At 35.4% G+C, this 13,636-nt stretch overlaps 1 protein-coding gene across 4 annotated transcripts in view; it reads right to left on the bottom strand.

Annotated features, from left to right (window-relative positions):
• ATRNL1 (attractin like 1) overlaps positions 1-13,636 on the bottom strand; it is a 431,935-nt gene that overhangs the window by 344,892 nt on the left and 73,407 nt on the right. For all 4 annotated transcript variants that reach the window (XM_015633605.3, XM_019007290.2, XM_033515621.1 and 1 more), the window contains exons 10-11: positions 10,026-10,180; positions 954-1,038 (exon numbers count right to left, since the gene is read on the bottom strand). In XM_015633605.3, the coding sequence (XP_015489091.1) occupies positions 954-1,038; positions 10,026-10,180 (240 nt within the window). The remainder of the gene's footprint in view (positions 1-953; positions 1,039-10,025; positions 10,181-13,636) is intronic.

Here is a 13,636-nt window from a genome sequence, read left to right as displayed (position 1 = left end):
AAAAATAAAAAAAAAAAAATAAAAGCATTTTGAATGTAATTCATAGAAAGTGACAGTTCTCAAAGTATCAGATATGGCTTAGATGGCATGAAACACACAAATCATAATGAAAAAATATCAGTTGCTGAATTCATTAACTCCAAGCAATTTTGTCTTAATAAATAAATCTGTTCATTGATTAATGTCAAGTGCTCTGTGTACATACTTACAATTTGGTTCTATTTTTGTTAAAAGCAGTCACACTCTTATTTGTAGCATTATTCATTACCTCATTTCTGACCTATACAGCATCCTTATATGGAGGATCCCTAAGTTGCCCACAAATACTTGAGTCCTGACTTTATTAGTGTGATGAATAATCTAGAAGAGGTAAAATTATCTATAGCACTGCAATTTCAGATACTAGGCCAGTTGGCAACCAGCAAAACAAAAGCTGAGACAAGTAAAACAATACACATTTCTTTAAACCTGACTACTGTTTTCTACAACTTTTCCAACTTAATATCATCTAGTTGCTGGCAGGCTTTTCCTCCTTCAGGTGTTAAAGCTAATAACTGTATCAGTATCATCAAAATCTTCCCTTTCTCCCAGAAAATTTTAGTTACATGGTTATCTTATGATTGTAGAAGAATGAAGAATTATAGCATACTGCAGAGAGAAATTATTTCTCCCATCACACCTAGGTAAGGGTTATCCTTGGTACCAAATATCAAATTCAGTGTAGTCCTCAATAGTGGGAAAACACCTCAGTACACTGGAATGTTCACCTAAATGTCACTGAACAGATCCCACAGCCTGGCAGACTGGGGATTAGCTGTACTCATTACCTGATGAGCCCTACTTTCCATTTTAATAAGTTACATCAGTTCTGTTATCATACTTAAGTGTGATTTCTGCTTCAGTTTTTTCCTTCAGAAAAATGGCAAGGAAAGTTTAAGAGATACTTTATTTACCCATTACTGACAACAGCAGTGTGACCAAATCTGTTGACATCTCTATGCAGGTTAGGTTTTGGTAAAACCTTCCATTCATCACAAGCTGAAAGACAAAACACCAAGCATATATCAAATAATTTGAAGTTTGCAGCAAAATACAGGTGAAGTATATTTTAACTACTCAAGGATTAATCAGCAGGTTACTCCTTTTAGATGCATTTTTGAGTAGATGCTAAAAGAACCTGTCAGCAACACTGACAGGTCTATCCTAACATTTATCAAGACCACAGGACATGCATAGAAGAGCCACTTTATTATATGTGCAGTTGTCTGCCTTCACAGCCAGTTAGAGCACCCACAACAGCAAGCCCTGCCATCATTGTGATCAAGGGATCAGTAATATTGCCCTCATGTTTACACGCTCTCAAATTAGCTAAAGGTTTTCAATTTATAAGTATTTCATGGAATATCTATGGTAGTGAACATAGTTCTTTCTTAAGTGTTTTAAAATAAACTATTATTCTTTCAGCTGTGCAACCCATCTCATTATTGCCTTACTTTTGGTATCTTGATTTAAGTATGCTTCTAATTCCTTTCCACATACTTGAAAGGAATGATGTATCAGGATCTCCATGTCAAATTAATTATTCAAGTACATATCTTTTAGAACTGCTGTACACAAAAGTGGTTTTGTTGTGGTTTATTTTTTCTTTCCTGACTAGTTTTAGTTCTTGAGAACAATTAGTCCTTTCTTCATTATTTCCTACTTAAACACCATGGACTTCATATATTCAAATCCCATAGTAATAGAAATAGGGAGCAGATTGAAACTACAGATAGGAACTTCAAGGAAATCCCTATAAAGTGGAGTAGGGAAAGTACTAGGGAAAGAGCAAGTAAAACATTCCTAGAATTTATTGTCATTATGGGTTTTGGAGTCAGGTAGGGAAAACTTTCAGGAAAACTGTAACCCTCATATGAGAGTTGTCTCATTAAAAAATCAAAAATTTGCAATACACATAAAGGATAAGGATTACATCCAAAGCTGAAAAGGAGTGGAAGGGAAAGAAGGCTCTCCAATTTACTCCAAATAAAAGCATTGCTTTATTTACATATATAGACACTTCATTTTAAGCCAGAGGCAAAGCTATCAACTTGGACACAAAGACAAAAAAAATAAATAATTTTAAAAAAAATGTATTTGCTCAGTACACTCTTCATAATACAGAGAAGTGGAGAGAGTATTGCCTGTAGAAGCTGCAGAGTCAGAGTTAATAACACAAGGAGAAGTGTCCTAAAAAGACCAACAATTAGAAAAGGTTGCTGGCAGACATCAAAACTGTCGAGAACACATCTGAAACCTGTTTCCAGAGTCTTAATGCAAGAGAGGTTTTACATAATAATGCTAAGTTCATTTACCTGCAAGATTCCAATGACAGTCACATCTAAAGAAGGTATATGATGTACTTAAAATATGGAATGATTCATGCAAGTTACAAATATGGTTAATAAATAAATAAATATCACAATCAGACCACATATTTCAAAAAAAAACCCAAAAAATCATCTTCCCTCCTATAAAAGACTAAAGAGATCACAATTGCCTCAAACACTTTTAGGATCACAGAAGGACTTTGTCCTGAAGATAAGCACAGAATGGGACTGGCTCTGGGCCTGGCAAAGTCAGGGTAGTACATCCTGGGAAATGCATCCAGACAAAAATTTCCACTGTGGCAAACAAAGATCTGTCTCTCTCTCAGTCTTGTTACTCCCGCTGTATCCCCCCTGCTTTTCCCCATCTCTCTCTCCTTCACATTTACTGTTAAACAAAATCTGTGCTACTGGCTTGGGCATATGGTTTTTTGCACCTTAATTTGGGTAGAGGCATTTCTCAATAGTCAGATCATAAACTCACTCCTCAGCTTAAAAACCAGAAATGGATATTAGGAAATCCAGGAGGAACAAACTGTCCTCCAGGCTGATCTCGTTCCCACTGTCAGAACAGTTCAACTCTGCCAATGCTGCTGTTTTGGCACTTCTAATGCAGAAAATTATTGACAGCAGAAAATTATTGACAGCAGCACTTTGTGCAGTCAGCATCCTGTTAGCAAAGCCCGCTGGAACACCTCAGCACACGGTCACACGAGGATGGACTCAGCACACAGGAGAGGATAGGACGGCACAGCTACGGCAGCAACACCGCTAAATCAGCTCAGGCTTGCACCCAAGCACAGCCTGAGCCCATAAAGGCAGCCCCTGTGAGACCATGGATCTGATAAATAAATCAGTGACACCTCTTTAGAAACTGGAAACAGAAACTAAAAGCATATTATTACCAGAGTAACGCAGATGGTCAAACAGCAATAGTTTTGACATCAGGCGGGGGACTCACAATGGAATTAGCAGTGTGAAATATAGCAAGTTTAATTCACTGTCTTATGGGAGCAACACATCCCAAAATACTTACTTCTTTCTCAATTTCTACGTTCTGTCACTATCATCATTAATATTATATTATCATAACACAGTGGAATTATTAATACACTGAATCTCTCACAATTGTTTTTTTCTTATCTGCTCTACTTAAATAGAGTGGTGAAAGTATGTACCTGCCAGAGAGATACTCCTGAAACAGTTTCAACCAAAGAGATCACAGCACTAGGACACCAACTACCTACTTATAAGTTTTTGATGAAGTTGGGAGTAGTATTAAATACAGAAGTTGTGTATTACCCATATCCATCCATAATACTGGCATTTGACGCCTCCAGGGGGTTTGACTTATGAAAGTAACTCAGACCGAGAGCAATATTATTTATTAGAAATAAGGGATCAACAGTCCAAGCACTAATTCAAATTCTAATTCAAGAAAATACTTCCTTTAAAACTTCCATTTTAAAACCTATAAAAATCAAGCATTTTAACAATTGACCAACAAAATCTTACTATTATACTTCAAAATCTAGTTCTTGCTGCTGTTAAGTCACTGCACATAACAGACACAGCATGTGTGAGCTCGAGTGCCTTTGATGATAAAGGAAACAATTTAGGAAGCCCACACTAAATTTCCGTCTGATTTTAAAACTCACACTAAATTTTCACCTGATCCTGGGAAATGTTGGCATTAATTTTCTTATTTTTACAAACATATACATTATGAATATAAATATATAGTCTGTCCTGTACTTAGAAATTTATTTTAGAAAAAGTGGAGTTTAACACTAAAGGAAGACTATAAAACCATAATAAAGGCTGGTTTTCAGATGAGGAACCCCTGAGGGCTGGAGATATAATAATTCCTTTCTTACTGATGGTATTTTTCAAACTGGCAGGTCTTTTCAATAGAGTACAAGAAAAGAGAGGGAGGGAAGTTTATTACAAATAGCCTCCTCTCTTATCTGCTCCTAGTCTTCTCAGTGACTACTGAACAGAGCACTGTGCAAGAATAATACTTTTGCTCAGTTTTCAATTCCTGATGTGAGTGTCTCAGTACAGTTGATTAATACAAAATACAGATAGCTAGCCATGTGATTCCTGGTGTTTTTCAGTAAAGAATCAAACAGAATTCATCCCTGCCAATCATCTTCAAACTTCTGCTGAACATATCTAAGAACCCAAATTTCCAGACTTCACTGTACCACTACAAGAAAAAAATAACAAACAGTAAATGTAATGTGATTTACAATCTGATTTATCAATATTACAGAATTCTATGTGTTATGTGTATTATACTAAGTCTAATAATGATGATAAACTCTGTGCAGCAAAGAATAAAATATTTTTCTCCATAAAATGTTATGCCCTCAAGGCATTATACCTATAGCAAGTGGAAGATGCAGTATTAGCTGTATCTGTTCTATCTGTAACCAGGTACAGCACATAGCACATGGAAGCACATTCTGCTTTTAATAGAACCAGCTATGAAGCAGATGAACAAACAATACTATTCATTCCAAACTGATTAGCAGAATTTTTTGCCACTGAAAAGTACAAGGAGAAATGAAGGTTTTTTTTCTTTCTATTACTAAGGCTTCTGTTTTAAGAAGAAGCTCTACCACATTATAACATTCACAGAAAAAGTTTCATCCTCCTCCCTGGTGTAGATTAAATGGTTTCCAGATAATACAGAAGTGGCTCTGACAGTGAATCGCCAGTCACACACATTTCTGTGATGAAACACCGCAGAAATGCACTGGATTTGAAGCAATCCAGCTGATGCTGGCAGAGAAAATCCCCACTTGAACTTTGCACAGGGTATTGCCCTCCAGAGCCCTCGCTCCAGCAGGTCAGGCCTCCACACATCTCATCTACAACCTACTGGCAATACTGCATTTCTGTTATCAGAGAAGATGACCTGGGCACTTCATAGGGAAGTTCTCAATGCTGCAACAGTATTCATACACTACTGGAAGGTTTCCCAGTATGACTCCATAGGAAAAAAAAAAAAACAAACACAAAATAGAAACAACCAAATAATTTCTAACCAACTTTGTCATGTCAGTAAAATACTTGAACATAGATTTTGATTTAGAAAATTTAACTAAGATTAGGCTCACCAAAATGTGACTGAATGGGGGGGAAAAAAAACTAGTATTGTTAAAAATAGGAAGCAAAAGTTGTTAGGACAGTCTTTAAAAAAGAGGCAACAGATATTCCATATGTCACCTCTAGGACCACATTTGTATTTCAGCACTGGCAGCCTGATTTAGTGACAACCTCTTACTGCATTCAGAGCTTTGTTTTAAGAGTAGCTATATGAAACCACCTACTTTTTGCTTACATTTATCAAATCATTTCTAAATTTCAAACTATTTCAATAGATTCGAAAAGCCAATGCATTTAATTCTGCTCAATCACACTCTGCAACACTGCAGTGCAGCCTTACGTGCTACACAGAATCCAATGAGCCACAGAATGCCAGCTTATGCTTCTATTTTCTCTTTACATATTTCTAATAATGACTAAGTTCCTTTTTCTTTGGTAAAAGAAGTAATGCTGGTTCACAACATATGGACACCATTATACCTCTGTCTGGTTCTCATTTATAACTCTGGACGACTAAACACTGAACATAAACAACTAAAACATCATGAAAGTTATGAACTAGCAGAAAACTTATTTTCTGAGTCTTTCTACACTGCATAAATATTTTTCTTTAATCAGATAATAAAAATCTTCTTACTCTCAGGAAAATACAATGGCAAGTATGTTCAAAACAGCATGAATCGAATTTAAACTATAGAACTAACATCTACAACAGAGTCTATACACATAACAGTGACTCCCCAAGCAATATAAAGAAATCAACAACCTTACGCTTTGCTATTAAAGGGAGCAATTAGTGTATTATATTATTATGGCTTTGCTCTTCTAATAGCACAGCAATAAGGAGGTAATTGCTGTTACAGACTGCACCAAAACTGCATTTATAACTTAAGTGCTCAGGAACGCATAAAACTTAATCTTTCACAGGCACTGCTTTACATTTTCTTTGTGATGGCACATTGATAATATATTTGTAACTCCAGAAACAGGGAGAACTGCAAAAATAGATGTGTTCATATTGGAAAAAAAAAAAATTACAGATATTTAAACTACTTCATTTTGTTAATGGCAAAGACTAGAGATGAAACAATTTACTTTACAAGCAAACAATTTATGAATAAAGAATTCATTTTATTACAAAACACAAGCAACATGTTTGATTACAAATGGAACTAAAGTCAATCTCAAGAGATAATTTTGAATTTTTTTTCCAAAAAGGAGAATGTTTTTAAGCTTGCTTTCAATACCCTGGAAGAAACTTAATACTTCACATGCAATATTGTCTTTCATAAGCAATTGAATTTGCATACTATTTAATCCATAATAATAAACTGAAATACAGATAGTAACAAAAGAAATATTGTGGAGTATATTATTAGTGTAAACATACGGGTTATTGCACTTCTCCCACAGATCCAAACAATGCAGAACTCCCACCACCACTAGGAAAAAGCACAGAAACAGCTGCCATGTTCCCAGGATTTCAGGTTTGGGCTTTTATAAAGATTCCCTGTCAATAATTCTCTGTACATATCAAGGGTATCCAGACACCTTAGCAACTGTCAAATGTGGAGCAAAAGGACAGAGATTGAATACTTCATAAACTCAAACTTAAGGAACTTGGGCATGCAGAGATATATTTACTAACTGCACCATTTAGCCAGAAACTAAAACAAATATCCTTACTCTTTAAAAAAACTTTTTATTTAATTGTATTTTAATACTGGTCTCAGTAGTTAGATTTTGTTTTAAACTCTGATTCTGTGTGTCCAATTAATCTCTTTATGGGCAAATTTTGCATGTGAATACTCATAAAATATAATCTAAATTACTTTTCTAAAATCTGATTGGAACAGAAGTGTTTTAAGCATTCAGGGATCCTTGTAAAGAAAAGCCATAACCAACATAATTTAGAAAACTGCAGGTCAACCACAGCATTCAAGACTATCCCCATTGCCAAGGTTCCTCTTTCAGATGGATGAAGCAATAACAGCACAGTTGGAAAATATCTGATGTCTACAAGAATGACCCTCTATGGATCTTTAAGGGGATTCCAGAACAACCCAGGGGCAACCTGGTGGTAAAATATCAAAGCAGAACAGAAATATACCAAGGTCAGATTTCTAAAGCTCTTTCTTGTAATGCAGGAGTATTCTTTTCATATATTTACTGCTATATAAGCAAATACATCAAGCAATATAGAATTATGAGAATTATGGCACCATAGCAGTTTTTATAACATCTCCCCATCCCTGTGTCTTCACCTTTAACAAATATGTGGTAAGCATTTCAAATTACTGAACTGAGCTTTTGGCTCATGGCACATTTAAATGTCTAAAACTTGTTATAGGCTAAGCTCAGAATTTAGACAGCAGTGATTCAGAAAAGCAGGGGGTGCAGAAAAGGTACCTCTGTTGTAAACTTGGTAAAACGAATTGTTCTCTGGAGATACTTATCTCTATGCCTGGACTAGGGGAGTGTGGATTACCAAACTGCATTAGAAACCAACCTTTTCAAAAACTAAGCTTAACTGAGATGAAGCCACACAAACAGTTATTCCACATTAATATGAAAAACAGTGTTTTCATGGGTAATAAAAAGCTGAAGCAATCTATCCAGAGGATTATGTCACATATAATAAGAGAGATAATCAAAAGTACTCTCTAGCCCAACTTGAACATAAATAGCATAGGCTCTATCTCCAGGATTCAGCTGGTTTCCAGACAGCACCCATTTTTTACAAGACAAGGCATAACACTCCATCACTTGCAAGGTATCTAGGAAATGTGATTCTGATAGCATCGTATATTTTTTCTTCCAAGCATTGTTCAAAAACTCATGATACAAAGTAGATAAGATTCTGAAATATACCTATTGCATAATTATTTAAGTCTTCGTAAAATATTTCAAGTTTTCTGAAAAATGTCTTTATCTAATGTGTGCTGTGAAATTTGTTTCTAAGTTGGTGAAATGAATATTACAGAAGATTAAGTCTGAATCAAATCAATCTTCATATATTCCGGTTTTTAAGATTAATTACTACATTGAAAGAGTAATTACTACATCTGCTTCTTTTGTACTTTGTCAGTTTCATAACACATGGAGAATGTGACTCGCAAGAGAATACAAATACCAGATTAAATATTATAAGCAACTAGAAAAACCAAAACATTGTTCTACTTAAGAAAAAAAAAAAGTATAAAACATTTTCATGAAGAATGATAAAAAACTGTGTGTGAAAGGTGTGTAAAGTCAGAAAGTTACATTAATTCAGATTTTAGGACTCATACTATTGATCTCTAAGTGTATCTTCAACAAATAAATGCAGACTAATAAATAACATTATGCTCCAAAATGAGAAAGGAGCTCTGTTTCATTAAAAATTAAATCCACATGTAAACTGACATGAGAACAAAATCAAAAGCTCACACCATCAGATGCCTATAAGCAGTTATGGAATATGCAAAACAGGGCTAAAAATAAATAAAATAAATAATTCAACTGTTTTGCTAAGGTATTATGCAGACAACCCTTAAAACTGGCAGGAAATAACTCCTATATGTTCCATGTACTGAGATCAGTCATTATTTTTGTATTAAAGCAAAGACATTGCATTGATATCTACAGTGACTGCCATAAAGAGCCATTGACTCGTCCTAAAAGAAGTAACATGTCTCAGCCTCTTCTACCACTGTAGGCAGCTGATAAACGCTTGCCAAAAGTAGATCCAGGCAATATCCACAGGCTGTTCTCACCAGAAGCATGCATGAGTCCAGGCTGCTCTGACAGATTGCCCATTTTTTGGCTCCCAGGACAAGTGACTGTGCTTTTTGGCCCCTATGTGAGCTGTATGATTATATTTAAAGCCCAAATATGAGCTATATGTTTTTATTTAAAGCCTATGCATAAAATATGGATATGGACATCAGGGAAGGGAATAACTATTTATGGTAAGAACAGCACTGGCACGAGATAGGAAAAAGATTAGGGACTCATTAAATAATCTTCTATTTATAGCCTCCACAATCCTATAGGGAGGCTTTTCCATAAGTGTAGCTCAAAGGGTTGGAAGCACTCACCAGAATGAAAGCTGACACCCACCTAGCCTTGTCTTATCAAACAGTTTTCCTCCAAACTGTATTCTTATCATATATTTACAAACAATAATCTTTTCTGCTCTCAGCCACACTATTTTGAAATTAAATGTACCACATCCTTTTATCATCTCTTAAGGGCTTCTCATGTTTCACTCAGCCTTAATACCACTTGCCATGTAGAGCCTTTTTTGAGTTTGTCTTCCTTAAAAGTGTGTTGCCAAAATACTACAAAAATATCCAGGGCCTTGTGAATGGCATGGATGCTGCTATGCCTAGCCCCACAAACCAAAATCTTTCAGACAAAATGGAACAAAACTCTGTAAAATTTATAAATAACTTTAAGGTGATTGGGGTTGAAACTTTAAAGAATCACATTAGCTGGACTTGAGAAAGCAAAATTGCTGTATTTAAAAGTAAAAATGAGTAAAAAAACCAGTACAATACATACCTATATCATATGCAAGAAAATCAGCAGAAAAACACTTTGCACCATTGCTCAGGGAAGTATCATTATGAGTGTTTCCACCAAAAATGAGCATAGCTCCATTGATTAGGACAGCTGAATGAAGGTATCTTGCAAAGCCACTCTCTTTCAAAATAGTCCTAGAAAACATAAGAACAAATACATACTAACGTGAAAAACTATAGATAGGCATCAAGAAAATTTGTACATGAAATCAACACAAAACAAGAAAAATAAACTATAGCTATTACTCAGTAAATACAATGACATTTAATCAGATTGTTTCTCAATTTTCTCACTGTAAAAAAAAATGTATTTATTTAAAATATCACACTTCTAGTTAAAATAAAACGTTTTCCAGATAATATACACAAAATTCATTTTAATATGTTTCCATTCTTCAGAAATGATTACTGATATGGTAAATTTTACTCAAAACTGAAAGAAAACTCATACATAGTATTAATTCCTATTCTTATATATCCTTAGCCATGTTAGTTTTGGCTCAATAAACATAATAAAAAAATTCTTTAGAAGGCTAAAATAATCTTTAGACCATTCTAAATATTGCAGAAGGAAAAACTTTTTTTTTTTTCCTAATTAATTGAACACCAGACCTGGAAAAGAAATGGCAGAAGGCATTCCAGGTATGATAAAAACACTTGCACTGCTTCATAAACTTATTCAGACTGGTAAACTCAAACATAGTGAACTTCAGTGCTATTAAAAAAAAACTGTCCAGGCACATTGAGGCTTTGGTCTCTCTCTCTTTATTCACTCTAGCCTCTGTGTGTGTGGTCTGCTTTGTGCCAGAGTAATGGCCCAGCCCCAACAGGAGCCAAGAGTATCAATGCCACACTTTGAAAGTGGCAGATGTGGGGCCAGTAGAAAGAACAGAATACAAACTTGATTCAACCCCAGCAAATAAATCTTACCCAGGAAGAGAGTAACCATTTGTGGGTTTTGCCAGATGAATTAGTTAAGCAGACCAGCTGTAGACATGTTTGTGAAGAGCTGATTAGATCACCAGTACAAAATACCTTTTACGCTCTCCTAACAACCTTTCATTGTCTGAGTAATCTAAGCTTATGAGTTTAGACACTGATTTTCATTTACGTTACTACACACTGCTCAAATCTACAATTTAATTGTTTGTCATTTGTTTCCTGTAACAAACTGACTCAACAATCTTTCCTTATGATTGAATAATACTGACTCTGTTAAATCACTCCCGTAGTATTTGTTCAGTATTTTTGCATCATCATCATCATCATCATCATGTTTGAGGGAGAGAGTTTAAAGTACATCTCATTTTTCTAACACAATAGCATAAAGCAATCAACAAACTTGAAATATTTTAAGTGATAAAAGATTGCATGTTTAAAGAAGTTGAAAGGAAGGCATCAAACCTGAATCCCCATATTATTATTGAAATAAATTCCCCCCTAGCCCTGGAAAGTAACATCAAAAGAAATATCAAAGACTTAATGAAAATAAATGAGCTTTTTATTGCTTAAAAATGTGACAATTCCTTCAATTCACTTACATACCCTCACATGTGCTTCTGCTTTTGACCCCTTTTTTTTGGTCTTATTAAGCGACTTGCTTTTCTCTTGTGTATTTTTGATTAACCTACTTTGAAAACAGAGCACCACATAAGTGTGTTTTTCTAACCACAAATTGGCTGAATACAGGATACTTATGGTACCCCCAGATAAATGTAGTATTTGGGTTCAACTCATCAATTAGCCATACAGAAAATCAGAATTACATGGAAGTAGAACGAAACATTACTTCTAAGTTATTTTCAACTGGCAACGGAGGAATTCTGCTGCTGTGACTTGAAAGAATGATAATATCCTAAGAACATGTTATCTTTGTCCAGTCAGACAGCAGATACCTTTCTGTCTTTTGCTTCTGCAGTTTTCTACAGCCCCTCTTGCCTAATTTACACTAATTGCTTTACACTAGGCTCTGCTTTGATGCTCCTGCCTCACAGCTGTCTACAAATAGTTGTGCTGATCACTGAAGGCCTGAAGAGACATACACTGTTCTGGGGAAAACTAAGGATTCTCCTCTACACAGCGGATATAAAAAGCCTCCACAAGTTTTCTTTTTTGGCCTACTCACTTTCCTACTTGTGACCCAACTGTGTTGCCCACTCCTGGTCCCTACCAGAGTGTGGGGTTTTTTTTCCTTATAATCTTTGCTTATTGTGTGCTGAGTTTCATCCTTCCAAGTAACAGCAACTTTTCCACAAGATTCAGCAGAACTGGAAGTTTGTTAATTTGGCCATGATTTTCACTATTCATTAGCATCACTAATGAGGGAAATCTAGAGAGCTCTTCAACATATATCAACCCCACACAAATTCTGTGAGAGTCTCAGCAGGCTTTCCCCTGAATCCATTATTTATGCACATACTCATGTATCTGCAAACACACCAGTGCCAAATGCTGCACGCAGCAGCACGACTCTGTAATGGTAACAGAAATACCCAGGAGCCAGCAGGTGCTTCCACTGCTTCAGGCCATTATCCAAGCCCAGCTCCACATTGTGCCCCAGCTGCAGCAGCAGGGCAGTAATGCAAAGCAATGCAGGCATTACCAATACTGTAATTCCCCATCGTGCTTTAGGAATACAGTTCACACTAGGAATTAAAATATTGCCCCCTCAAAGTCCAAGAAGCATAAAGCTTGTTGAACTGATACTAAGAAATGAAAACCTACATGCAACTGAGTTGAACAGGTAATCAGATTTGCATACCTCAGCTTACTGAAGCCTACTAACCTCTGCCAAATCAGCCACAGAAACAGAATGAGTGCCAAAGACAAACAGTGAAGACCAGCAAATGGCATGGACATGAGAGAGCCACCAAAATTCCAACTCTTCCTCATACCACACTTATCCAGTGCCACATTCAGTTTTTTACCTCACCAAGCCCTTTGAATGCTAATCAGAAGGTGTAACAGATACATTAAACAAAGATTCAGATTTTATTACAACATGCCATTACTCCATCCTCTGAGGCCATTTTCAGTCCCATAGTAAAATTCACTCCCAGTGTAAACCTCAAAAAACAAAGACTTGAGTTCTCTACAAGCTGTAGAGAATGCTACATTACTATAAAGTTGACCTAAGTATTCTGTACTCATTTTTATATGAATAATGCATAAAAATATTCCAGTAATTATTATTATTTTATTGTTGAACAGACCATCAAAGGAAAGAATATCACTTTGTTCCAAAAATAGAATAAGAAAGCATTAAAATTCCAGGAACTTATAAATACACTAAAAGGAAAAAAAAGAAAAATCTTGTATTAATGTTTCCAAATGCCATGAGTTAATGGTCTTAAGAACCTCAGTGAAATCAAACCTGTCTTTCCAACATCTGAGAGAAAGTTTCGGATTCTTAAAGTGAAGCCATTAGTACTCTAAACAAATATTAAATCATAAGAATAAAATGTTCAAAGAAATAGTTCTTGATCTCAAATCTCAAAGGTAAGAAAACACATTCAAGGCCACTTTCTGTACGTAACATACAAGTAGCCTTCATAAGTTACAATAAACTTGAGGAACAAGGAACTGATAGAA

Source organism: Parus major, chromosome 6 (genome assembly GCF_001522545.3).
Source record: "Parus major isolate Abel chromosome 6, Parus_major1.1, whole genome shotgun sequence".
Classification (NCBI taxonomy): domain Eukaryota; kingdom Metazoa; phylum Chordata; class Aves; order Passeriformes; family Paridae; genus Parus; species Parus major.
Note: the sequence above shows the minus strand (reverse complement) of the source record. Positions and strands in the feature narration are given on the sequence as shown.